The sequence below is a fragment of the Malus domestica genome, chromosome 10, assembly GCF_042453785.1.
Source record: "Malus domestica chromosome 10, GDT2T_hap1".
NCBI lineage: Eukaryota > Viridiplantae > Streptophyta > Magnoliopsida > Rosales > Rosaceae > Malus > Malus domestica.
Window position 1 is genome coordinate 40,659,933 of NC_091670.1, and position 25,228 is coordinate 40,685,160.

General features: G+C 37.2%; 4 protein-coding genes across 6 annotated transcripts; all 4 read left to right on the plus strand.

Annotated features, from left to right (window-relative positions):
- Positions 1 to 134: 134 nt before the first annotated feature.
- Positions 135 to 4,506, plus strand: LOC103446474 (uncharacterized). 3 transcript variants are annotated; one of them, XR_011571983.1, is made up of 15 exons: positions 167 to 441; positions 535 to 597; positions 785 to 837; positions 1,044 to 1,124; positions 1,283 to 1,356; positions 2,045 to 2,127; positions 2,223 to 2,329; positions 2,420 to 2,562; positions 2,638 to 2,685; positions 2,926 to 2,978; positions 3,083 to 3,167; positions 3,287 to 3,353; positions 3,454 to 3,786; positions 3,916 to 4,079; positions 4,189 to 4,506. XR_011571983.1 is itself a non-coding variant. In XM_008385598.4 (14 exons), exons 1-14 carry the CDS (start codon positions 209 to 211, stop codon positions 4,299 to 4,301), a joined length of 1,314 nt encoding a protein of 437 aa, XP_008383820.1. In that variant the 5' UTR covers positions 135 to 208; the 3' UTR covers positions 4,302 to 4,506. The 3 variants fall into 3 exon arrangements, 1 of the variants encoding a protein (XP_008383820.1); XR_011571984.1 differs by having other exon boundaries at positions 3,916 to 4,009; XM_008385598.4 differs by lacking the exon at positions 3,916 to 4,079 and having other exon boundaries at positions 135 to 441; positions 3,454 to 3,564.
- A 1,373-nt stretch (positions 4,507 to 5,879) lies between these two features.
- Positions 5,880 to 8,427, plus strand: LOC103446563 (putative FBD-associated F-box protein At1g61330). Its single transcript, XM_017335125.3, has 3 exons — positions 5,880 to 7,043; positions 7,448 to 7,612; positions 7,718 to 8,427. Exons 1-3 carry the CDS (start codon positions 6,012 to 6,014, stop codon positions 8,090 to 8,092), a joined length of 1,572 nt encoding a protein of 523 aa, XP_017190614.2. The 5' UTR covers positions 5,880 to 6,011; the 3' UTR covers positions 8,093 to 8,427.
- Positions 8,428 to 11,593: 3,166 nt separating this feature from the next.
- LOC103446475 (F-box protein At4g05010-like) lies at positions 11,594 to 13,107 on the plus strand. Its single transcript, XM_008385600.4, has 4 exons — positions 11,594 to 11,723; positions 11,866 to 12,175; positions 12,302 to 12,376; positions 12,473 to 13,107. Exons 2-4 carry the CDS (start codon positions 11,897 to 11,899, stop codon positions 12,740 to 12,742), a joined length of 624 nt encoding a protein of 207 aa, XP_008383822.1. The 5' UTR covers positions 11,594 to 11,723; positions 11,866 to 11,896; the 3' UTR covers positions 12,743 to 13,107.
- Positions 13,108 to 19,836: 6,729 nt separating this feature from the next.
- On the plus strand, positions 19,837 to 20,969 carry LOC103446476 (uncharacterized). The gene has a single exon (XM_008385601.4). The coding sequence runs from the start codon at positions 20,015 to 20,017 to the stop codon at positions 20,909 to 20,911; it is 897 nt and encodes a 298-aa protein (XP_008383823.1). The 5' UTR covers positions 19,837 to 20,014; the 3' UTR covers positions 20,912 to 20,969.
- The last annotated feature ends 4,259 nt before the right edge of the window (positions 20,970 to 25,228 follow it).

Below are 25,228 nucleotides of genomic sequence, written 5' to 3' on the forward strand. Positions count from 1 at the left end.
AGTATTGGTTATTTACGTTACTTAATACTTTCTATATCTTATTGATGCCCAAAATCTATGCTGTATGTATCACTTCGGTCCTTGTAATTTACCCGAGAAAGATACATATTTACACTTTGGCCCATAAAATTTCAGAAAGAATTCAAGGTAAACTGAAGCAGCATACCCTATTTTTGGCGGTAATACCCAGTACACTCTCAGAGAAGTCATGGCTGATCAGCAAGCCTCAATGGGCGAAGAAGAAGAGCCGCAGCAGCAGCAGCAGCAGCAACCCAATTCGCCTTCCCCAGACGCAGAGATTACAGATAACCCAACCCAGCAACAGCAAGAATACTCTTGGCCGGCGATTCGGTTCGATGTCCATCCGCAGAGAGCCTTCCACTTCCGCCGCCAGTTCCGAACTTCCCCGACCCCCAACAACTTTCTCAAGGGCGTCAAATGGTACTTTCCTTTTGCTTCCGCCTTACTATCCCATCATTTTTTTTCATAAAAATTGTGTCTTTTTATATATGGGGTTTGATTTTTTTGGCGTAGGTCGCCGGATGGATCGTGCTTTCTTACCAGTTCCGAGGACAACACGCTTCGGGTTTTTGCATTGTAAGTTTCGATTATTTGATGGCCTTTTTATTCTTGTTGGTGTGGAAGCATTGCCTTTTGATTTGGGTTACAATTTGGGGATTTTGTTACTTGCCTTCAGTACTCAAAATGCATTTCAACAACCAACCTTTTCAAAAATCGCTACCCGTGGTGTTTGCTAACTCTACTCTTGTTTGGGTTTTATCAGGCCAGATTATGGGAGTGAGAATGCAAATGGGTGTTCTGTAGCTGCTGATGAAGGTAAGTTCTTCGTCCGGAAATATATTTGCTTTGGAGTTTATTTATTGTATGTTAATTTGCCAGAAGAAGATTTGTACCTGAAAGTTTTTGTTTGGTATTGTTTGAGAACGAAAATTTTCGGGTGAGCTAGGTTTGATTGGTTTTGTATTTGCATGGAAGTGTAGTCATCTTTTTAGTCTTTTTGTTTTTGTACTCTTGAGCTGCAGATTCGTATGCTGCAAACCTTGTTGTGAATGAGGGAGAGTCTGTATACGACTTCTGTTGGTACCCGTACATGTCTGCTGCAGGTACTTCTGTAACTCTTCTAATGGCGGGCCAATTTGTTAAGTTTATTCGTTATTGTGATGATGAGAATCTCAACTTGATATCCAAGATATTTACTTTAGAGTGGCTGATATGATTCTGTAAGTAAAAGCTTGACTTGGAATTTTTTATGACGTTGCAGACCCGGTTACCTGTGTTTTTGCAACTACATCTCGTGACCATCCAATTCATCTTTGGGATGCTTCTTCTGGACAGGTGCTGGCTCATTATTGCAATCTTCATTATGCTAATAAAATTAGTATTTTTGTACAAGTTTTTCTATTTAAACGCCACATGTTATCTATGTCCATCGCACTTGTATCTGCACCACACTTTAAATTAAAAACTTTACATTTTCTAAGGACACCCCACCTATCTTCCCACATTGCCCCTAAACAGATATTACCACACCCATACCCACACCCACACCCACCATCACCGCCGCCCCACCGTCTTCCCACAACTGGCAGCGTGGATAGTTCCGTCATCTTTTTCTCTGCCAAAGCGTAGCCTCCACCAAAGACCAGCCTCTTTGAAATCAAAACCATCAATAAAAGTGTAGCCTCCACCAAAGACCAGCCTCTTTGAAATCAAAACCATCAATAAATCTAATCCATATACCAAAGTTCTAAGTCCATAAATCATCAAATAATCTCAAAACGCAATAAGAACTGTAATAATAAATTCTTGTACAATCTTTTCCATATTGATGTAAATGTGTCTGGTGTGTAAATAGAAAAATCTTTTGGTATAGCTAACTGCTTAATACGGCATTGTAACATACCCAATTTGGCATTCCGTGTTTGGTTCACTCTTTTCCCTTGTATACACAGTTCTGATATGTATTTTTTGGGTTAATGTTTGTATATCGCATTACCACCATTGTTTTGGGCTGAAATTGCAGCTACGTTGCACTTATCGTGCTTATGATGCTGTGGATGAAATCACAGCTGCTTTTTCAATTGCCTTTAATCCTACTGGAACAAAGTAAGCAATATTCTTTTCCTTTCCTTTTCAAGGGTTATATAATTCAGTTGCATGTTTTCTACGTCATTGTTATGTACTCTTCAATTGTTTCGTAGGATTTTTGCTGGATACAACAAATCTGTTCGGGTGTTTGATTTACATCGCCCTGGTAGGGATTTTGAACAATATTCTACACTTCAAGGAAACAAAGAAGGACAAACAGGTACATGTTATCATTTTTTATCTCTAAATTCTGATGATAAATTAAGAATCTGTGCAAGTGCACATTTCTCAGCATTTCTGTTGTGGACAGGTATAATGTCTGCAATGGCATTTTGTCCAACCCATAGTGGAATGCTAGCTATAGGTTCTTATAGCAAGACTGCTGCAATATATAGGGAAGATAATATGGAACCCTTGTATGTATTGCATGGTCATGAAGGTGGGATTACACATGTAAGTCATCGTTCCTTATTGTTCATTTATCTTTTATCATAACTTCAACAGATGAACCAAAGCTTTTGCTTTCAGGTCCAGTTTTCAAAAGATGGAAATTATTTATATACTGGAGGCCGAAAGGTAAAATGTTTTACATGCTCCATCGTTTTTAGTTTGTCTTTTAATTTTTCGGGAGTGCAGTTATTTTGTTGGATATACAGTAAACCAGTTCTATGTAAAAACTGTCAGTTTATAATGTGACTTACATGCTTTATCTTGTACTTGGAAATTTATTTACGTATGTATTAGTATATTAGCATTTGTTATCTTGCTTTCAATTCTAAATGTGATTGACTTTAGCTTACATAAATTTGCTTGAAGGATCCTTATATATTATGCTGGGATATACGCAAAGCGGTTGATGTTGTGTATAAGTAAGATATTTTTTCTTTCCTTTTCTAATTTAGAAAGCTATCTAGTCTTTTGTACGTTAGAGGCCTTTTTTGCTCACATTGTTTTACTTGCAACGTGGAGTCAGGTTGTATAGGTCATCGGAAGATACCAACCAGCGGATTTTGTTTGATATTGAGCCACTTGGACGCCATCTTTGTACAGGCGGTCAGGTAGCATAGCTTTAAATTATGTTTAAATGTCCAAATATGATGCCACAGACCAAGTCAAAATTCCAAACCCCATGTTGGATCTGATAAATCACTTGTTTAATAATGCATATCCGTTTCAGGATGGTGTTGTGCATATCTATGATCTGCAAACTGGACAATGGGTAACAGGCTTCCAAGCGGCATTGGGTAATTCATTTCATATCCTATAAATATGTTAAAGTGCTACTGCAATATAACTTACTCTCTTCTTTTGCTGACTCATTATTCTGTTCTGTACACCACGCAGATACCGTTAACGGATTCTCCTTTCATCCCTTTCTGCCATTGGCCACCACTTCTTCAGGGCATCGAAGATTTGTTGGTCCTGATGATGGCAATGAGGAATTGCATCTGAGTGGTACCTCCTATAACCCTAATGCTGAAAACAAATTTCCTTTTTTAGAGATACTTTTGACAAATTACATTGTATATCCTTCCAATTTTAGTCTCCTATGCTAATCATGTTTGTTCTGTTTGTTTGTCATTTTCTCCGCTCTTTTTTTCCCAATCTGCATTGTGAAAACGACCGAGTGATTAATCATCACTTAGGAGTTAGTTTGGTGTTATTCTGGTTCAAAAGGTAAAAAGTGCCACCTAGGTCATTTCTTAAAGCTTAAATATGAACTGATGTCATTATCTCCATTTACGGCTGGGTAAATGGGCACCTTTGTTTTCATGTTGGATAAGTCGGGTTTTTCATTATTTACAGGCCTGCTGGTTTTAGTAGCAAAGACTTTTAGATGAATGTGGGGTGCTGCGATATCTGAATTGCTACTTGCCCTTTTTCCGTTGTACTCACCCAGGTGTTAGAGAATGCCCCAGTCGTCTCAGTCCCTTTAGATGACATGAAGCTACATGATAGCAACTAAGCCGGTTTATCTGCGTTCTAATCTGAGCTACATGCATAATTTCACTGGATAACATAAGAACATGTCATTGACTCATTGTACTAATCGAAGGTTAATTGTCCTGGGATATGCAGGTGACGAAAACTGCGCTTCTGTGTGGAGTTTCTCTGTTGCTTCAATGGTGGAGAATGATGCTGCAATGGACGCCGATGATTATAACAGCCACAACCTCGACCAGCATCCCTAGTCAAAACAGCCCTGCGAGCTTCCGTTACATCTAAAGATGGATTGAGACGCACATCATTTGTCTAATCGTTGTACATTAATTGAATTACAAGATCATAACAATATCAGTCAAATAGCAAATGCCTTCATGCATCAAGACATGTAAAACCCAAATATTTGAGCTCAGTTTTGATGGCTATATGGGAAACGACGAGTCGGTTACAAAAGCTCTTTTTTTTTTCTTTGCAGTGGTGGTAGTTTCACAAGAGCCAAACAAGCTTTTAAGATGCAATTCAATTCAATGAGAATTTGTTAGACATTAAGTGCCACTTTGGGCTTATCTGAAAGTGCTTTAAAGCGTTTTTGGTAAAAATATTTTTAAAACTAATTATTAATACACATACACGTCTTGCAGAAAACATTTCAAGTGCTTTTAGAATTTAAAACATTTAAAAAAAAAACGGTTTCAGTCATTTTAAAAATAGATTCCTTAATAGGGAGCTTTCTACAAAAATGAAAAACACCATTCTTTTAAATTAGAGAACTTTAACGAAAAGCACCCGGTATTGTTCACTTTAATGAAAAACCACATTTTTACACTAAAAAGTCAATCCTGGTACTATTCACTTTACCCTTTATTTTGTCCTTATCATTAAAACTCAAAGTTTTCAAGCCTTTTTCATTAGTTTTCCTTTTAAATTATTCTATTAAGAACACAATAATAAACAGCCGATATTCAAATGTTGCGTACTAATATTTTTATGCTATTTTTCAACTCGATATTTACTGATGGCTTAATCAAATTATTTACTAGCCGTTGAAAAATTATGTACCTCACAAAAGAGACCTTGTTACTAATGACTTGTAATACATATCTGAATGACCTAGTTGGTAATATGATTAATGATTTACTGGTCACTGGATACAATGCATATCGAACATCACTTTCTTGCTAACAACTTCTAGGACAAGATTCGACATATGACAACTTGTATTCGATGCACATTGTCTCATAAACAAGCACGTGACTAGAAAATTATTTTCAATTGAAATGCCAATATGGAAGGGCCAGTTATGTTTTCAAAGGGGAGTTAATTTTTAATTAGGGATTAAATTTTCGAAAATAATATCCACAAGGAGTTAATTAGAAACCATTTTTGGAGAAATTTCAAAGTAATAACAATGGGACCCACCGGAAGTACGGACAAATACGAAAATAAGGCATGATTTCCACTTGTCAAGTCTTCGTTAAGCACCCAGATTAGTTCGGATAAGAGTCATTAAAAGCAGAGTGTTTAAATCCAAGGGCAAATTGGACTTTTCGCCGTCCATTGCTAGGGCAACCTTAACCGGGGTGTTTCCGGTTCAGTACACAGACACAGCCTCACCGGCTACCGGGAACACAAAAGATCTAAAAAATGTGGGGTCCACAAAACAACCTGGTCTCCAAACCCTGCACGTTTCACCAGGTCAGCAAATTACCACTTTACCTTTTCCGCTGGTATTTTCTTCCGTTACGTTCCAAGTGAGGAGAGAAATGGCAGGAAAGGGAAAACCAGCGAAAGCTGATTCTTCACTCGCCACCCTAACATTACCTGCCCAAACACAGTGAACCTCTCTCTCTCTCCTCACTCTCTCTCTCTCCCTATATATTTCACAGCCATTGGATTTTGATTTCACCTTCCTTCCTGAAGCTGCTAATTGCTCTCTCACTCATCGTGTTCCAAAAAAAATGTCCAACCAAGCAAACATCATCAAAAGGCAAAAAGTTGTCTATGGCCCCCCTCTCCCACCTCTCAAAAGACTTAGGAGAAGCAACAACTCCGATTCGAATCCTGTGGCCGGAGTCAGCTCCGGCTCTGGCTCCAGCAGCAACAAAAACGCCGTCGGGCGTGTTGGTTCTGTAGAACTGAACCACGACGTTGTTCATCACATTCTTACTCTCCTCCCCGTCGATAAGTGTATCAAGGCCCGCGGCTTGGCGACGAGATTCAAAGACTCGTGGCGCTTTGCTCGGAGACTCCACTTCGGGAGGGAGTTCGTCAAGGAGTTTAGACTTGAACCAATGGAGTTCGCCGACACAGTGGACCGTGTTTTTAGGTTCCACAAGGGACCCGAAATCAAGAGCTTCCACATCTACATCGATCCCGACCATGACTATGTCGCGCGGATCGCCTTGAAGAAATGGGTTTCCAAGTGCAAAGAGAAAGGCGTCGAAGAGCTCGATTTGGAGGTTTTCGCAATCGAACGTTTTCCTGATTACTTCGTCCCTTCGAGGGTTTTGGATGTGGAGACCCTCAAAGTGTTGAAGCTCACTTTCTGCGTCTTCACGCTCCCGCCTCTTGGCAAAGGTCTGTCCCTCCTCACAACTCTTACTCTCACCAGAGTTAACATCATTGAAGAATACCTCCAAACCATATTCAATCACTGCCTCCTCCTCGAAACCCTGGACATGACATGGTGTGAAGGGTTTCGAGATCTGGTGGTGTGCACACCGTACCTAAAGAGATTCCGTGTGTTGAAGATTGCAAACCGCGGCTCAAGCGTTGAAACTGTGACGGTATATGCCCCGAGTCTTCAATATTTTTACTACACTGGACAGTTTCCTGGTTTCCAAATTATTTCGCAGCCTATGGTGCACTTGAAGCAGGCCATGATAAAGTTTAACCCGATCACAGTTTTCACAAACTATCGGCAAATCGAAAACCTTGTTTCTGCGGTCTGCATGGTCGGGGTCCTCACAATTACCGGCACATTCCTTGAGGTTAATCCCTATTTTCTTTCCCTCACTATAGTGATTACTTAAATATGTAGCTAATTTTGCAAAAGAAAACTTCATTTCTACATATTAAAATCATTAAAAAAATAATTTACATATTATCACATTCACGATTTTGTGTTATTTTTGCAATGAAATGCGGATATCTGCACTTTTGAACAGTGTAAAAAGTCTCACATTTTTTGACAAAAAAAAAGTCTCACATTTAAAAATTGAGGAAATAAAATATAATGAATAATGAAATTTTTTAGTTCTAATTACACTTGAGGCCTTTTGCCTATTGATATCATCGATTAGTTCATAAATTATTTGTTCTTATTTCTTTGATTAATCAATTAATTTATCTAATATTCTTTGTTAATTAATCTATATTTTCTTTTGTGAATTAGGGCTTGTCCCCGAGATGTGTTAATGGGCGTCTCAAGGAGAAGGATTTCAGCCTTTGGAATCTTAAAGAACTGCACCTCATCCTGCAGAAACATTGTTTCTGCAATGTCACAGACATTGCTTGTTTTCTAAAGAATACTCCATCCTTGGAAAGACTGTTCATTGACGTGAGTACAAACCAATTCAGTAATTATCTACGGTTTTATATAGAGGCTACTTAACATTAGTAATTGGTTAACATATTTATACATATATACACAATTATCTTGCAGATGCGTGCCTGTAGGTTTGAGTTTAACCATGGGCCTTACTGGGAGTTACATCTTCAGCCGTTATTGGAGACCAGCAATGTTGGCTGGTTTAAGTTTCTTACTATCATCAAAATCCATGGTTTCGCCTTCGAACCTCATCACATGTTGTTGGTGAATTTTATTGTGCAGAGGGCTATATGTTTGGAATCCCTGATTCTGATTTTTGTAAGAAATTACAGCAAAACCTCTCCTGGTTATTGGCAGAATTATAACCATTTGCAGGAATGTTTTTTCGCTTGGAGAATATCTAGCAAAGCAAGACTATCTGTATACTTTTCTGCGAATGACAGGAGCGGTGTTCATCCACAGCATTCAAGGATTTGGAAAGGACGCTGATGGCGATGAAGAGGAACTGTTTTTTCTGAGAGGTTTGGAAGCTCCAGATTGCCAGTTTTCGAACTGATTGGTTGTTTAGTTTGCAACATAATTTAAAGCATTTTTAGTTAAGCATTCACAGAGGGGAGAACCATTAGGTTCTAATATTAAGTCTTATTATAAACAATTGCTATTTAGATTGGTGGTTAATTTCATAGATATTGCAGCACCATTATCCTTAACCGTTTGGTTTTTTCAGATATGGCTGAGTCATTTCTGAGAAAAAAACATCAAGTTTTAGTATCAATTTTATGTATGTTATTGTGATTTCTGTAGCAATTTGCATTGCAACTGGATTAATGTCTCTGGAATTCCGTTGAACTTTTGTTTTGAATTTTGATCTTGCTCTATCAGTTCCTGTTGCTAGTTTCAAGTTGAACAAGTTCATCTATAAGTACCCTATATATTTATAGTTTGCTATAACTCATAACATTGTACTTATTGAAGAAAAAATCTTTATAACATTATAGGTATTCAACAGTCGTCACTTTGTGCATTTTGCATGCAATATATATAGAGAAAGAACGTATATCACATGCACGTATGTACGGCATTGTAATATAGAGGTTCGCCGCTCATTTATATGGCAGTTTTATTTTTGAAACTTTCTAAGTTTAGTTAATGCATCAGCGCGTGTTAATCACGACTTCAAACTTGTATGCAAATAGCTAACTGTTTATGATTCTCACGAGATTCGGTTATTAATTAATCGTTCTAGAGCAAGATCAGACACGCATATCACACGTGTCTTGATGCTGGATTCTTGATTTTAGGTTGGTTTCCAAAACGTATCCTAGTTCACTTAGGAGATATAAAATGTTACAACAATTAATAAATTGTAAACTTTTAATGGTTCCACAGCTACCAAAACAAACTTTTTTCATAACTTTGATTACATCCATATGTGGTGTTTTTCACCAATTACAAGCATCAATTGAGGGTGCTTTATATGTAATACAAGAAGGCCAAACGCCCAACACAAACTAAGGGCTGGTGGAACCGTGGAAGATCTGAATACCCAAATGCCCATTTGTAAAAGACAACCCAGGGCAGTAGCGGTAGCTGACTCTTTGCTATCTAATTGGTTTGAAGTAAATTAAGGTTGGATTGACATGAATTTAAATTCATGAAGAAATGGCTAAAAAATCTAGGTTTGTCATGATCCGCAACCCATTCGTGCTCATTTGGTGGCTTTTTTTTAACAAATGATATTACGTATCTATAGGGAGAGGAGCATGCTAAGTCTCACAATGGGCTAGCATTGGTGCCTTAGATGTTTGGGGGGACATTGACCTTGTGGAGCAAAAAATAATTACAAGGCGACACATGTATTTTTGGACAAAAGAGGTCAAAAATTACCCTTGAGGTACAACGTGATTCCTACGCTCGAGCAGCGGGCAATCATCCTTCAACCAAATCAAAAGTGCCCAAAATAGGTAACAAATTCAAAGTTATTTCATCCATCTTCATCCTATATTTTCCACAAGGTAATTATTTCATAACCTTCAAAATATCCCATATAAATTACATAACCCCCAAAATATTTATTCCCAAAATGTGTTGGTTAACCAATTAATGGATTAATTGCCTAATTTATCCATTAAATCACACATTAAACCATAAGTTACACCCTAAAAAACATCCAAAGGGGACCGGCCACCCTATCCCTATAAATAGGCTCCCATTTTCACCAAAAGATCATTCCAACACACTTGCAAATCTCTCAATACTCTCCAAACACTTTTCTCTCAAAATTCTAACTTTGGCATCGGAGGTTCTTCGGCCAAAGCCCCTCCCATTCATCGTGGGCGCATGAGGCTCTTGGCCTTAACCCTAAAGCGTTAATTGTTTTGTAGGTGCAATTTTGTCCAAAATCAAGGAGGAAGAAATTTGCATTCACATACCTTCTTAGCATGGCTTAAATTTGATACAATTCAATTATGTGACAACTCAATAACCATTACGGGTGGCTCAATGGTTTGGAATAAATTTCAGGCCTGTATACCACACACAGATTTTAGGTTCAATTCCTCTTGAGCCTTCCCATCCTCCAAAAAGGAGGATTGCTTTGACGAAATCATCAACTGGTCCATTCTTATGTATATATGACAACTCAATGAAACATCGGGGCCTAATCTAGTTTTTTATTTCTTAAATTCACCAAATGTGACCAAATTAATTGTTATTCTCCTTTTTTTTCTTTTTTTTTTCTTCGACGGAAAATGAAATGTATTGCTAGCTCCCGACCTTTTTGGCATCCTCAAATCTTGCTAATTACTTCTAACTCAAACACTTCTCATTGCACAATGATTGCGATTTAAAATCTAAGATTTTTAAATTCGCATGCATTTTCTATCTAAAAGTGTTCATCAATCGTTATCGGACCAATCAATAAAATTTATCCATATTAAAAATAAATAAACAAATTGATGATTGAAGGTTTGATTTTATTGTTTTGGATAAATTGGAGGATTGATTTTTCAAATACAAATTTTGCCAAATATGAGTAACTATAAGAAAAAGGAGAAATAAAATAAAATTATACAAACCAATAAAGAATTAATTAAATTTTGTAAAGGAAGAAGAAAATTGTTAACGAGACAACCTAGCCACTCAAGAGAAATTCTTCAATGTGGATCGTTACACCAAATATCATAATATTAGTGGTTGAAAATTTTTTCTTTTAAATATCTAATTATTTATATTATAATATTTAATGTATTAGTCACACGATATTTCCGGCTTCTTCTGCTTGCAAGTTGCAACCAATAAGGAAAATTAAGTCAATTGAAAAACTTAATAAAAAATGTTCACTACACAAACATGCTTTTGGTTTTGACGTATGTTGATATTGACGGCTGCTAATGCGACAGCCGTCGGCCAACCAATCTTTGAATCTTCTGTCAAACGACGCCCATCCCCAGAAAAGATTTTTTAATGTGACCGATACACGGGATTGTACACCACGTGTCACTAAACAAATGTTGAGATATGTGTGCTGAAAAATTAATAATTTAAAAAAAAAATTTCTCACAATTCCTATTAAAACACGTGATGTAACACTTGTGTTTTCGTCGCAACTAAAAATTTCTTCATCCCCAGTCATAAAGCAGAAAATCATAAAATATTCACCGTCCATCCACATCATCCGTACACGTGTCATGAAACCAACGAGTCAATAAAGCTCCACCACTAGATGACCGTCACTGTAGTCTAACCCGAAGCCAACGTCGTCGGGACTCTCTAACACGTAAAACGTGCTAGGAAAGCTGACGACATAGCCGCCGACTCTGACCGTCCATATCGCCACGGCAGCACACGTGCAGCTTCCTACCGGCCATCTCCCTCCGCCACGTCTGCACTCCAACGGCTAGTTTGCTTACCCTCCTTTATTTAATTTTTCACCATTTTTCGCTTTTTTCAAAAAACAATAAATAAATAATATAAAAATATAATCTTTTCGCTCCGTATATAAACTGTTTCTCTGCTTCTATTTCTACACCAAAAAACACAGAAGAGAGAGAAAGTTTAGTGAGAGAAAGAGAGAGATACTCTGAACGGGGCAGGAATCTAGGGTTTAATCTAACGCAAGGTTTCTTACTCTCTTTGCTTTTGGATTCTCAGTTCTCTGGACTTTAGAAATTTTCAGAAACTGTTTTCAGAATCTGGTTTCTGTAGATTGTGTTTTTTCAGTGTTGCTTGTAATCTGATTCCATTTTTGTTTTTGGGTTTAGGGATTTTGAGATTGTTTATTGATTGGAGAAGATGGCGTTGGGAAAGAAGTGCAAGAGTTGCTTGAAAACGAAGCGTGGCAGCGGCGGTGCTGTTGCGGCGGAGGCGGAGCCGATGATGGAGTTAGGGTTTGTGAAGTACACGCGAGCTTTGGGGAGGAAGAGGATTGGGATTTCTAACAATGGCGAGGAGGCATCGCCGGCTGATTTGTATCCCAATACTCCATTGAAGAAGCAGCGGAGTGGGAAGATGATTTGGGAATCGGAAACTGCCGCCTCCTCCGCCCTAGAAGCTCTGCCTCAGGAGATTCTGGTTAGCCCCAAATTCTCAATTTTTTTTGGAAACTAATTCTCAATTTTTTGCGATTGAACAATCAAATATAAAATTGATTTCGATTTAATTCGTTTGTAATCACATTTCTATTTCTGTGCATTGCAGATTAAGGTTGTGTGTGGAGTCGATCACGATGATTTGAAGCGGCTTTTCCGTGTATCGAAAGCGATTAGAGAAGCAGTAAGTTTAATTTGTTCAATTAACTTCAATAGTTAATTTTTAATTTGTTTTGATCAATTGGCATTGATTTTGATGTTTCATAGTGTTTGATTGCAGACTCTGGTTGCGAAGCAGTGGCATTTTGCTTACAGCACGCCTTCGAAAACCCTTGCTTTCCGAACCGCCATTGATTTATCAGATTCGAATAGCTCTCCGGACGAGATTGAAGCCCCGAATGCTCCAAAACAGTGGAGGCAGATGCACAGGAAGTTGCCTAACCAGAAGAAGCTTGCTGAGTTGTCTGTGAACTTGTTTGCCTCATGGGACGACGAGGCGGAGGAGGATCAGGGGACTCGAAAAGGGCTGTTCATGGAGGAAGATGAATGAGTCTGCATATATGCAATGTCGGTAGTGTAAATACAAACTCATACTTGTGAATTTCATAGTTTTCGTCGATTAGGGTAACGATCGAAAGAGCAAAAGACGGTGCTGCAGGGTGTGCATAACAGAGAAATATATGGTTGCAAGCAGTTTCTTCAAAGCCATCGTTGAAGATCATAAACTTGCTTGTTCATCTCTTTTTTGTACATGTTTTGAAGAGGAGAGAGAGAGAGAGAGAGAGAGAGAGATTCCACTATTCACAAGTTGTTTGTTAAGGGCTAATCTTGTGCCCTTCCACTTTGATAATAAAATGAAGAATGTATATAGATGTTGCGTTTCAATGAAATTTCCATGTACTTGTTCTTCGTTTTTTTCTCTGTTTCTTTTCTTTTTATGTGGATTTTAGTTTTTTTGTTATTTTCTTGGATTTTTTATTGGATTGGCTTCTTAAATGTAATTAGCAATATGGGCGAGGATCGCAGACCTCGCTGAGATTGACCAACAATGTCACCATACCCTGTTGGGCTTTGGAATGTTAGGCGTGGTTCTTAGGCCTCTTTGAGATTGACCATACTCGCTTCTCAAGACATGAAAACTTGATATGATTGGGGATCAGAATTGGTTTCTTGTATTCTTGAAGATTCTTACAATCTATTTATGGCGTACACCATAGATCATAATCTTAAAATGAAGCAATATTTTATGCTAGCTATCCTCTATAATTCTCTTAGTTTAATACCAATTCATCTTAAAATGACTATTTCCTGACTAGTATAAATACCTTACCTAGTCAATGAAAACATTTTCATACGCATGCTTTGCTCTCTTTCCCACTCTTGAGTTCTAAGATTTATATTGACTTACCGTCGGAGGGCCTTTGGCCGTTACAATACCCTAAGTTACTCATGGTTGTTTGTTCTTGCTTGTAGGTGGCGTTTTCGCACAGCTACTTCATTCACAGAGGTGCAAAAATTAGTTCCAACAATGCTCGTAATGCATTATAAACCTTTGTAGTCTTAGAGCCTGTTTGGATGTGCTTTTAAAATTACAGAAAGCGCTTTTGATGAAAATATTTTTAAAAACAGTTCTTAGTAAAAATGTTAGTAAATATTGGAAAAGCACTTAAATTGCTTCCTGGAAGAAGCAATTAACTAGTGCTTCTTGTAGAAAGCATTTAAAGTGCTTTTGGAATCCAAAAACATTTTCTATAAAAGCGTTTTCAATCATTTTAAAAGCACATCCAAACGAGCTCTTATTTTCTCTTCCCGCTAAGACCGGTTAGAAAGAACCAAGACCTTCATAGCGTGTTTGGCATGCCAGATAACACACCGGATAGTACTATTTAATACTATCCGGTGTTTGGTGCCATTCCGTATTAAATTAGCACCGAATTATTTATGCGGTCCGGCCTATTTTATACGACGTACGTCGGATAATTTATACACTCCAAATCGTCGGTATTAATTAGTCGGGTCGCTGAAAACAAAATCAAGTTGGCTTTTTTTCCATCTCTCTTGCTAGTTTTAAATTGTGAAACTCAGTGCCATAAATGTTCCTCAATCTCCTTTTGAGGAAGTAAATGAACATGATAATCTTTGATGAATTGATTTTTTAACCCGATACTGCACCAAACGCCAGATTAAATAGTCAGTACGCTCGACTAAATAGTCAGTACTATCCGATGACAAATTATCCTATCTGACTGAAATAGTCAGTATAGTCCGAGCTGCCAAACGAAGCCTAAGACCAACACATGTTTTACTACACTGATTTTTAAATACATCTTATTATTTGCTAAAGATGAATTCGAACCAAATTATGTAGCTAGCTCATTGTGAGTCTTAACTCACTCTACCACCCTTTGGTATAGATAATATCGTATGTATTCAAAATAAATAAATAAATAAATAATAAAACTTATGACTTGAGGTACAAATTACTTAAAACTTTTTAGAAAGTTTGATCATTAGGACAGAATCAGTGGTGGTTCTTATGTGGAGCAATTCGTGGGTTTACGTTTTCTTAGTTGCAAACTAAGTAAGATTTCAATAGTTACAAGAATTTACTGTATCGGCGGCACTTGGTGGAAGTCGACATTGCCTAAATTTTAGCTGTTCAAATTAAATCCTTCTTCAAATGAAAAGTAAGGCCATGCCGGTTCACATGCCTAATTTCATAACGCTTTCCGTTAAATATCCTGTCTTAATATGACCTACAATTCCCTTTTACAGTTCATAAGTTAACCATCCTTGTACGGGAAAAAGAAGAATGGAAGCTTCAACATGTACACGATATGCTAACGAATTAGTCACACACTATGCCAAGCCTAGTAGCGTTGCTTAGCGAGTAAGTAGGACATTAAAGTGATTGAGTGCATGGTGATGAAGCCTAAGCCAAGCATGTAGTTCTATGCTGCACCTTCAAATTTGGGGCCATATGCGACTACACCTTTCGCACCCCCTCAACGCCCCCTCTGCGTATACTGTTGGAAGCCATGTGCTGCACCTAGGATATCTGTGGTGCAGCCATATCCTATTCAGTCGCCTGTACCTAGGGTTGTTACGCCTTCTGGTTACAGTGGTGTTCCTAGGGGAGGTACAGATCATTACCAGAGTTATGGACGACCCTGTGCTCCCACTAACCCCTACGGTAGTACTGTGAGTGGAGCTTATCCGGGTAGTGCGGCGACTTCATTCACAGGCAATGCTCACAGACATCTTGGCAGTGCTGGAGATCCCAGAGGTGCTGCTTCCCGGTCTCCAATAGCACCCACATTTCTTCCCAATCCTTCCCCACCTGCACATGGTGGTAGCTTCATATTATCGTTACGTGTATCTTGTATGATTTATGCTATGCTCATTGTGTAATTGGCTATGATTCAGGCTTATACCATATGGAACTCCAGCTCCTGGTCCTCAGTATTGACATCTTCTTCCCGTTAACACTCAATATCATGGAGCCTATAAACCTCCTGCGCCGGGGTACTACTACTGACTGCTATACAGATTCGACGGTCATCATTTTGACGCCGTAGGCTACTCCCCCAGACAGATGAAACGGGAAGAAGTAGAAGACATATCATGCTTCTTGTAAAGCATGACATCTTCCATTTGCTGCATAGGATAATAGGAGCAAGGGAGGGAGGGAGATAGGTTCTTGAACCAGTTGTATATTTTCAACTCTGGGTTGTATATGACTGACTGCATTTTGGTTCTTTTATCGACATTAACGTAAAATCGCGTTATAGTGTGTCGTAGTGATGGTTAAATAAATTTTCGGCATTGCCGGCGGAAGTGCTAAAAGCGGTTTTTGACAACCAAAAGTGTTTTGAGCTGTGTGGTTAATAAGAATCGCCAAATCTTGGTCTTGAAATTGAAGGGTCCCAATCCATGTGATGAGGGCATAGGAAAGTTAGTATGTGACCCATTTCATTTGGCCTTGAACATATGAATTGGTGGGTTATATTCGTTGTCTGCCACAACTAACAACGCCCATCAATTTGCCTTTATAGCCATATGGCTTCCTGTCTAGAACCCCTCTTCATTGAAAAATTGGAATTAAATGGAAATCGATATTGAAAAGAAAACTCAAGCATATAAAAGTCTGCTTTAGAGTTTAGAATTTAGATAGGTGTACAAATTGGATTGGAAATTTTGATTTCAACTTGTTTTGATTCGACAATTTCCAAATTTTGAACACCTGAATTCTTGAATCCGAAAATTCAGAAAAATATAAGAAAATTGGTATCTATGTTGAAATTTGGAAGTTCCAAAATTTCAAAACACATCAGGTTTCCAAGCTTGAAGTACATAAAACGACTAATATACAAAATTATTGCTTTGAGTTAAGGAACTTAAGAATATAGCAATACATTGGCAAATGGTGGATTGCCTCTCGGTTTAAACCCTTCATCTTTCTTTTCATGTAAATTAGTGTAGAATACCGTTTTTCATAAAATTAAAATATAAAAAAAAAGGACAAAATTAGTAAGACTTTTGAGTTTTCAAGTGTGAACTACGTAAGCATCTCTCTCTCTCTCTCTCTCTCTCTCTCTCTCTCTCTCTCTATATATATATTGTTTCATTCATTTATATCATGGAAACAACATCCTTGCAAAATAAGAGTAAGACTGCGTACGACAGACTTTCTTCTCGATCTTCGCAAAGCGATAAATCTTGTTAACTTGAGGGTGCTATTTTATTTATATCATGTATCTGCATTAATCCCCCACACATGTATAAAAGCTCTGAGCAGAGCACCCTTTGATATTTAATGTTGTTGTTTCACATCCGATCATATCATAACTCCCGCATTATTTTCTTCGAAGTCAAGTTAGAATTTAGTGGTACACGGTTGACCCACCACAGAAATCCAGGGAGCCCCATTCATTATATACTTATAATTGACTGTTTATATATATATATATATATATATATATATTATACAGTGCAAGAAAAAGATAGTTCCCTTTGGAAGAGGATCCTCTCCTGAGCTCAGGATGGGAATCCTCTTGATTACGAAATCCAGGTCGTTCAAATTTAATCCAACGGCTTCAAACAGGGGAATCCTTTAAAAATTATAATAATTGCAACGGCTCCAAACAGGGGAATCCTCTAAAAATTATAATAATTGCAACCGTTTGATTAAATTTGAACGGTTCGGATTTCATGATCAGGAGAATCTCTATCCTAAGCTCAGGAGAGGATGCTCTTCCGTTCCCTTTGAGTTTCAGTTGAAAACATCAAATCAAAACCTGGATGGTACAGAAAGCAAAAAAAGAAGTCTCCGTTCTCTTTTCGGTTTTTCCATTTAGCTTTTACACCATAACTTTACCAGCACTTGCACATGCATGCTAACCAAAGTGGAATCCCATTCCCATACCACTTTGATGCCTTTCGGTCCACCACTTGGCTATGTGTTAACCCTCACATACATCTGTGAACGAGAGTCGGCAGTTTTAGGTCTGTATTTTCCTCTTTCACTTTTTGGTAGAGCGGTCGACTGATAATTAACTCTTCATTTCAGAAAAGTTATCCGCATTTTTACTTAAACAACCAGTGATAATTTCCTTAGGGATTTTTATTTCCCGTACTTCTATGTCCATATAATTTGGATGGTAAGCAGTGCAACATAAGTTGCTTCTGCCTTTGGTTTAACTTTAAGGCCAAGAAAGCGACATGCAGTGTCATTTGGCCATATAACTTGAGGATGGCATTGAAATCGTTTCCTATCTTTAAGCGCACTGTCCTTCGATTTAAGGCACATCTCCCATTACTTGGTTATGAATATTTAGACGAGATAATTGATATTTTATGAACGTTGAATATTGTGTTTAACAAGTAGTTATACTTGTTAGAACATAAATAGATATATAGTACCATTTTGTAATGTAAGAGTGATACGACAACACTATAAAGTACATAACAATAGCAATTATGGTTAAAATGGAGGAGTTGAGATACTCGCTGGATCTTTGTGTCTGAAGTTAACAAACTCAAAAATTTGAACAGTTCAAGAGAGAGAGATCTGGGTTGTTCAAGGGCTTTGTTTTGTGTGAAATTGGCAAATAAGGACAACATGATTTAAATTGAGTGGTCTGAATTTCAAATGCATCGACTCCGAACCTAGACATCAGGATCTCAATTCAAAATGGAAAAGAACGTGGAATGAGGACTAATTTGATGTATCGGATGATTGGTGGTGACCTTCTGAGCTCATTAAGTGAATGTGACAGATTATATTCATGAATGCACATAATTATATACACCTTTTAAGGTTGATCTCTAACTCTATATTTTATGGGACAAAGATCACCTTGGCAAATGCATATCAGAACTAGCACTTTCATATCCTCTTCTTTGTGGTATAAGAGTATTATAACGGGTCATCTTCTTCGTGACAAATTTTAATCTCTTGCGTAACATATGAAAAATATTAATTGGCTAATGTGTTAGAATGTAGGGCTGTTATGCTTGGCACATAGATAATTTGTTCCGATAACATGTTAGAATGTAAACATTTGAATACTAAAATTAACTAATAATAATATAAAAATCTAAATATTGGTAAGCCTCTAAACTCTAATGCAAAATTCATATTCTCCCATTTGGATCCAAAAATGATGGTAATGTTGAGCATACGCATTAGATATGTTTTGAAACATTGAGAATGTGTATTGGAGATGGTTGGATATAAAACTTAAATGTAAATTTTTATTGGTGTGAGCTCCACCTTGGATTGAAATTATGTTTTAGCTTTTTTTTACTGTAATCACGTTATACTTAGTTCAATCTAACATTTAGATGTAGGATAAGATAAGGCTCAACGAAGAAAGATAAAATAAAATAAAATGTTTGAAATTCTGAAGAAAGTTTACAGATACTGGATTCAATTGATATGGCATAGAAACGGAAGCAAAAAATATTTTGGTGTCAGAATTGGATGTCTAATATGTCTTTTGTTGAAGATGGTCACAAGCAGAACAAGGCTCATGGTTATACCATGAGCTTGTCGTGTTCAAAGTCATCCTAGGTTGTTTAGACTCCCAAAAGAACGTTTTAAAGTTTGTAATAAATTTCAAGCTTTTCAATTTCTATCTGATATGTCGTTTATATTTCCAATGATCCTTTTCAAGGCAGTGTTTAATTCGATTTAAGCCATTTGGCTCCCAATGTAATCATCAATTGAAATAATCAAACCACCTTTGGGTTTTATCCCAACCTCCAGTGGATTTCATAAACCTTTGTTCTTCAGAATTTACGTTTGTAATCATTGTTAACTTCTTACTACATACTATGTCACATTTAAATCCAAACGTTCGATAAATTAAGACAACCTAATGCAAAACTTTGATCTCCCACCTGTGATACTTTCTCGGAAAATGCTAATAAGACTCTTTTAAAATGAAATTCTCTATTAATTCTTTAACATCTCACAGTTTAACGTTAATTTATTTGTCATTATTACAAAGTATTATACCAAAAACATGATTTGACAAAAAATTCACAACGAGTCTCGCTTTTAAAAGACTCTCTTAGTATTTCTCTATTTTTTGTTAACATTACCATCCTCCTCAACAATTATATTCCATGCCTTGCTCACACGCACTCCTCTTCCGAAAAAGACTTTTAAAGGCTCCTAAACCCCACAACCCAGTCTTGAGTCCTCTTGCAAGCCCACTCTCTCTATCCATCTCTCTTCCTTCTGCATTTTCTCTCTTCTCCCACCTCCAATGGGATTTCGTTTTGCTTTCTATTGATAAAGAAAGATTGCATTTTCATGGAAGAAAATGCGAGTCTCATCATCTGGGAATTCAATATCTTAACTTCCATTCCAAACTTGCAAATTTCTGAAACCATGACGAACTTTTGCGCTTCGATCTCCTCAAGTCCTCTGTTTTCCAGCATTGTCGCTCTCTATGCTCTGATCCTCCTCTACCTCCCGAACCATTTCCTCCGAATCGTTTTATCACCGGTCCTGATCATCACCGGAATTCTCCTACTCACGATTCTCCGTATCGGCGCGATTCAGAGGATTGAAACGGAAGACGATGAACGCAAACAAATGGAAACCAATCGCTCTCTGCTCGAAGGCGGAGAAAACAGGGGAAGCAGCAATGGAGTCCAAGAACAAATCCCAAGTTTGCAAGGCGACCAAGAACACAGATTTTTCGACAACCAATCCGAAACAGACTCCGAAAGCGAAGCGGGTTTCGACCCGAACCCGTGTTTCGAAGACTTGTTCGTTGAGTGGAACCTGAAGGCGCCATTGGAGGTCATTTATGAAGAGTACGAAGGTGAAGAAAATGAGGTGGATCCGAATGAAAACGACCCGGATTCGAATCGAATGGAAGGAAACCAAGTTCTGGGTCTTGATAAGCACCCTTCGTTGTCGCTGTATTACCCGGAGTCGGACTCGGATAGCTCTTCGGACGGCCGGTTTTCGGTGACTGGAGTGTGGGACTCGCCGGAGGCGATGTGTTTCCGGTGGGAGGAGGATAGAGAAGGGTTGATAGAGATTGCTCTGGACGGCAATTCAAAGCGAGGCAGCTTGGATTTTCGGGTTGATCACGATCACGAGGAAGAAAATTTGATAGAGATTGATATATCTCCGACGAGAAGCAATGAATTTTGCGCCGAGAAATGGCAGTTCTCCGGCGATCTTAGGTTCAGCTAATGTTGGATTGGTTATGAGATTAATATCAATACAAGATGGATTATGTTCTCTTCTTTTATTCGAGCGATATCAACACTAAATTAATTTAAATTAACAGAATAATAATCCAAACGTAAATGTTAAATGGAGATTGTGAAAATTGGAGTGTTGTGAAATGCTTAACGGTAATTTTTTTATGAATTTTCTATCATTTTACAGCTTAACGTTAATTTTTATATTAACATCATAAATTATTATGCTAAAAATAAAAATAAATCGATAAAGAATATGTAAAGAATTTTACTTTTAAAATAGGCTCCAAAACATTTTACGTGGAATGTTTTGGGATGTTGGGATTTTGGGGCGCTGAAATGTTTGTGTAATGGTTTACCGTTGTATATTACCAAGGTTAAAATGTTTAGTTGGAGTGTCTAATATGCCCCTAGCCCAATACCATTTTTTTACTTTCGGATAAGATGAATGACTTTGATTGGAGAGGTTTGAGGGACACGTGGAGGCTAGTGTGGTGTGGTGGGATTTGAACTTGTGGTCCATACTCCACAGTGCACTTGAAAAGGGGGGAGGGGCAGAGTCCATGGTGCATGTACACAAACATTGGGATGGAATTGATAAGATATAATTTTGATGTATAAGAGGGGAGGGGGGGGGGACAATCTCACATTAAGATGGTGATTAATTTTGATGTTTGTTGCCTTATGCTTAATGACAAGAAAAATTATTATGCGATACTGAAATAAATTTGTTCGTATTATAAGACAGAAGCACTAGGTAAAAGGAGTAGAGAAAAATCTGTGAAGATTAGGAGAAAAATCTGTGAAGACTTGGTGCAAAATCAAGCATAGTGATATTTTAGGATTTATACGGCTGATCTCACTTAATAAGGTAAAAATTTGTTGTTATTATTGTTGTTGTTGTTGTTGTTGTATAACATGTAAACAGGTTATGAACATTGTGCCATGATCCTCGCCATTCATTTATAGTGTAACTTGTGTTAGTTCTGTTACAGCATATGTTCCTAAAATTAGGATTTCGAAATTTTACAGATTTAGTATGAAAAATGTGGGGACAATCTCACATTAATATAATTTTCAATTTAGATTTTAACAGTCAATTATTATATGGTACTAAAGCACTACAATACATACGAAGTTTATTAATACCATATAAAAAGAGCATGAGTTCACATTAGAATTGTAGCTAGTATTCTTGAACCCTAGCTAGCAGTGCATGCTATTGAAGAAGGAAGAGGATCCTCTCCAGATCCACTTTGTGGGGATCGTAGGGATCCTCACATCCTAGTCGTTTATCGTACATCGTGCAAATCAAGGATTTCAATGCCACCTTCCTTCATAAACAAGAATTAAGTATCATATGATTTCTGACTGCACAATATACAATCAATAATTAAGATGTGAGAATCTTTAAAATCTCTATAAAGTGGATTAGGATGAAATCCAATTCCATTGAAGAACATCGAGACAGATCGTGTGCAGTGTGCCCCATATGATTTGCACTGTTTATAATAAGGTCGACCTGCTGTTGAGCTCAGATGTCAGCTCATGGCATTGTCTGCATGCTAACTTGTCAAACCGCATGACTTGCAATTGCTGTATCAGTCATCTTTAAATCTATGGCCCTAGCTAGCTCTGTAGGTTATATAATGCATGAGTTCCTTCGTTCAAATTACGTGATGAGTGCTGTACTGTTGTATATTTTTTTCACTGGAGTCTTTCGTCGTATGTTTCACTGGAGTCTTTCGTCGTATGTGATGTCAAATAGGATGATGGGTTTGACTGGCCTGACATTTTGGACCCAATCCGTTAATTCGATCCGACCCAACCCGTTAATATTTGTATTTAGATGGATGCTTAACGGGTCGGGTCGCTAACGGGTGAATCCGTTAACAACCCATTAAATAACGGGTCACTTTGGGTCAACCTGTTAGAGCGTTAGCACTCGTTAGTTGAGGATATTTTAGTAATTTTAGTAAAGTCTTAATAACAAAAAATAAACTTTATGCAAAAGAAAAAATAATAATAATTGTTAACGGGTGATAACGGGTGAAACGGGTGACCCGTTAGCTTAAAGGATCGGGTTCGAGTGACCCGTTAGCTTAACGGGTTGGGTTCGGATTATCCGTTAATTTAACGGGTCAGGTTGAACCCGACCCGTTTACAGGTCTAGGTTTGACTATGTATTCGAATCCTCTTCAGATCGGTTTCCTTTATTTTTGTGATATTTTTTCCAAACTTTATCTAAGAACTACTGTCACAAGAAACGTCTAAAATTTAGAATACGGTATAATCATGGATACGGAATTTTGGTAATAGATTATCACCTAATATTAATACATTTGTAGCAAAAAAAAAAAATACAAGTAGATTGGTAATGTCAAAAAAAGAGACTTGGACCTAATACATTGATTGATGGTGGTGCAGCAAATTTGGAGGATGGACCTGCCTCACAACAAAGTACATAATATGGCTCAGCTTAGGATTTTCCACGTTGTTTTAGAGTGTCGGATATTCAAAATTTTTAAACTGTTAAATCTTTGATCAAAGTACAAAAATTATGATTTGACTAGTAAAACGTTGTACTTGCAATATTCCTGTCGTTTTCCAACTAGCAAGTGATACTATTTGAGTAAGGTGCTTCTTGGATTATGATAGCAAATCACTACCGTTTAGTTTATTGGAATTTTATTTTCCCATGACCAAATTACAGATTGTGCGTGTGTTTTGAGTAAATTGGACTTCATTTGGGCCCAGAACTGATCCAGTTGGGCCTCTTCAAATAGAAAGTGGGCTTATGACAGGCTTAAGTAGTATTTGGAATATCGATATGTACATTTGTGAAAATATCATTGGGATACATCGATATCGATATTGGTTGCCTTCGATATGAATGATGAAAATCTAAAATGAAACTTTAGGGAATGTCAAACATTGGTTTGGACGAAATATAAGAGTTTCTCCGATATTTAACCGATATATTATATGAAAAAAATCTTAGTAAAACTAATGAAAATGACTTGAAAACTTTGAATTTTAACGATAAAGACAAAATCAAGAATAAAGTGAATGGTACCATGATTGACTTTTTAGTGTAAACATATGTTTTTTCGTTAAAATAAACAATACCAGAAGTTTTTTATTAAAATTCCCAAAAATCTTCCATATAACATTTTATCATTAGCACGAGACATTATAGTAGGTGGCATTATATTATGAAGTTGGCCGGTATGGCAAGGAAATCAAGGGAAAAGGGAATGGTTTGATGAAAGCACACTCTTTCATGCGCTTGACATGTACGAGTATTATATAAAGGTTGGCAAGTCACATGCCTTTTGAGCGACGTGAACTATCACATGCAAATTTGGGTGGAACAACCTGTCCCAACAAATTTTAAAGCTTTATGCTCATTTCATTTGACACATTAATTTATTTTTTTGTAAGCAAACGTCGTAATCTTGCTTGCAAGAGTTTCTTAAAAAAATACGCAAGCCAAAGAATTAGGATTAGTTTAAAAGTGCTTTTGCATTTCTCTTGCTTTATTTTGTTGAGAAAATTGTAGCAATGTTCTATTGACTAAAATTTAATTCGAGCAATGAATTCCTCAACTAAAAATTCATGATCATTAATTCCTTAATTCATCAAAACGTGTAGCAATGATTATTTTCCTCAACTTCGTTAAAATTTCGGTTAAAATGAGTACGTGCCACTCATGTGAGGTTAGAATCAAGAGGAAAATATGAAAAACTAAATGAACAAGTTGTAGGAATGATCCCTTAACTTTAATCAAATTGGAGAAATAGTCCCTCAACTTTAATCCAATTGGAGCAATGATCCCTCAACTTTAATCCAATTGGAGAAATGGCTCCTCAACTTTAATCTAATTGTAGCAATGATTCTTCCAACACGACTTGATTTGAAGAAAGTTATGATGAATAGTCATGAATTTTTAGTAGAAAAACTATTGTTCTAATTAAATTAAAATTGTAGACCATTACTACAATTTCCTTTATTTTGTTTGACCAACTTATTTGTTGAGATAACAAGACAAATGCAAGACGTCTCGGAAACTACAGAGCATGTTCCATAAAATGTCTTCGGTCTATTTCTCGAGATTAGTCTACCAAAGGCCACAAAATAATAAAATTTCACCAAAGCAAATAATAAATAAATAAATAAACTCGATATTTAGTAAGCATCAATAAAAACTAAAAAATAGTCAAAGATTTGGTGTTATTCCGCTGATTCCGGGGCCGCATGCTAACTTACTCTTGACGGGAAATTTTTTATTATGACAGGAACACGA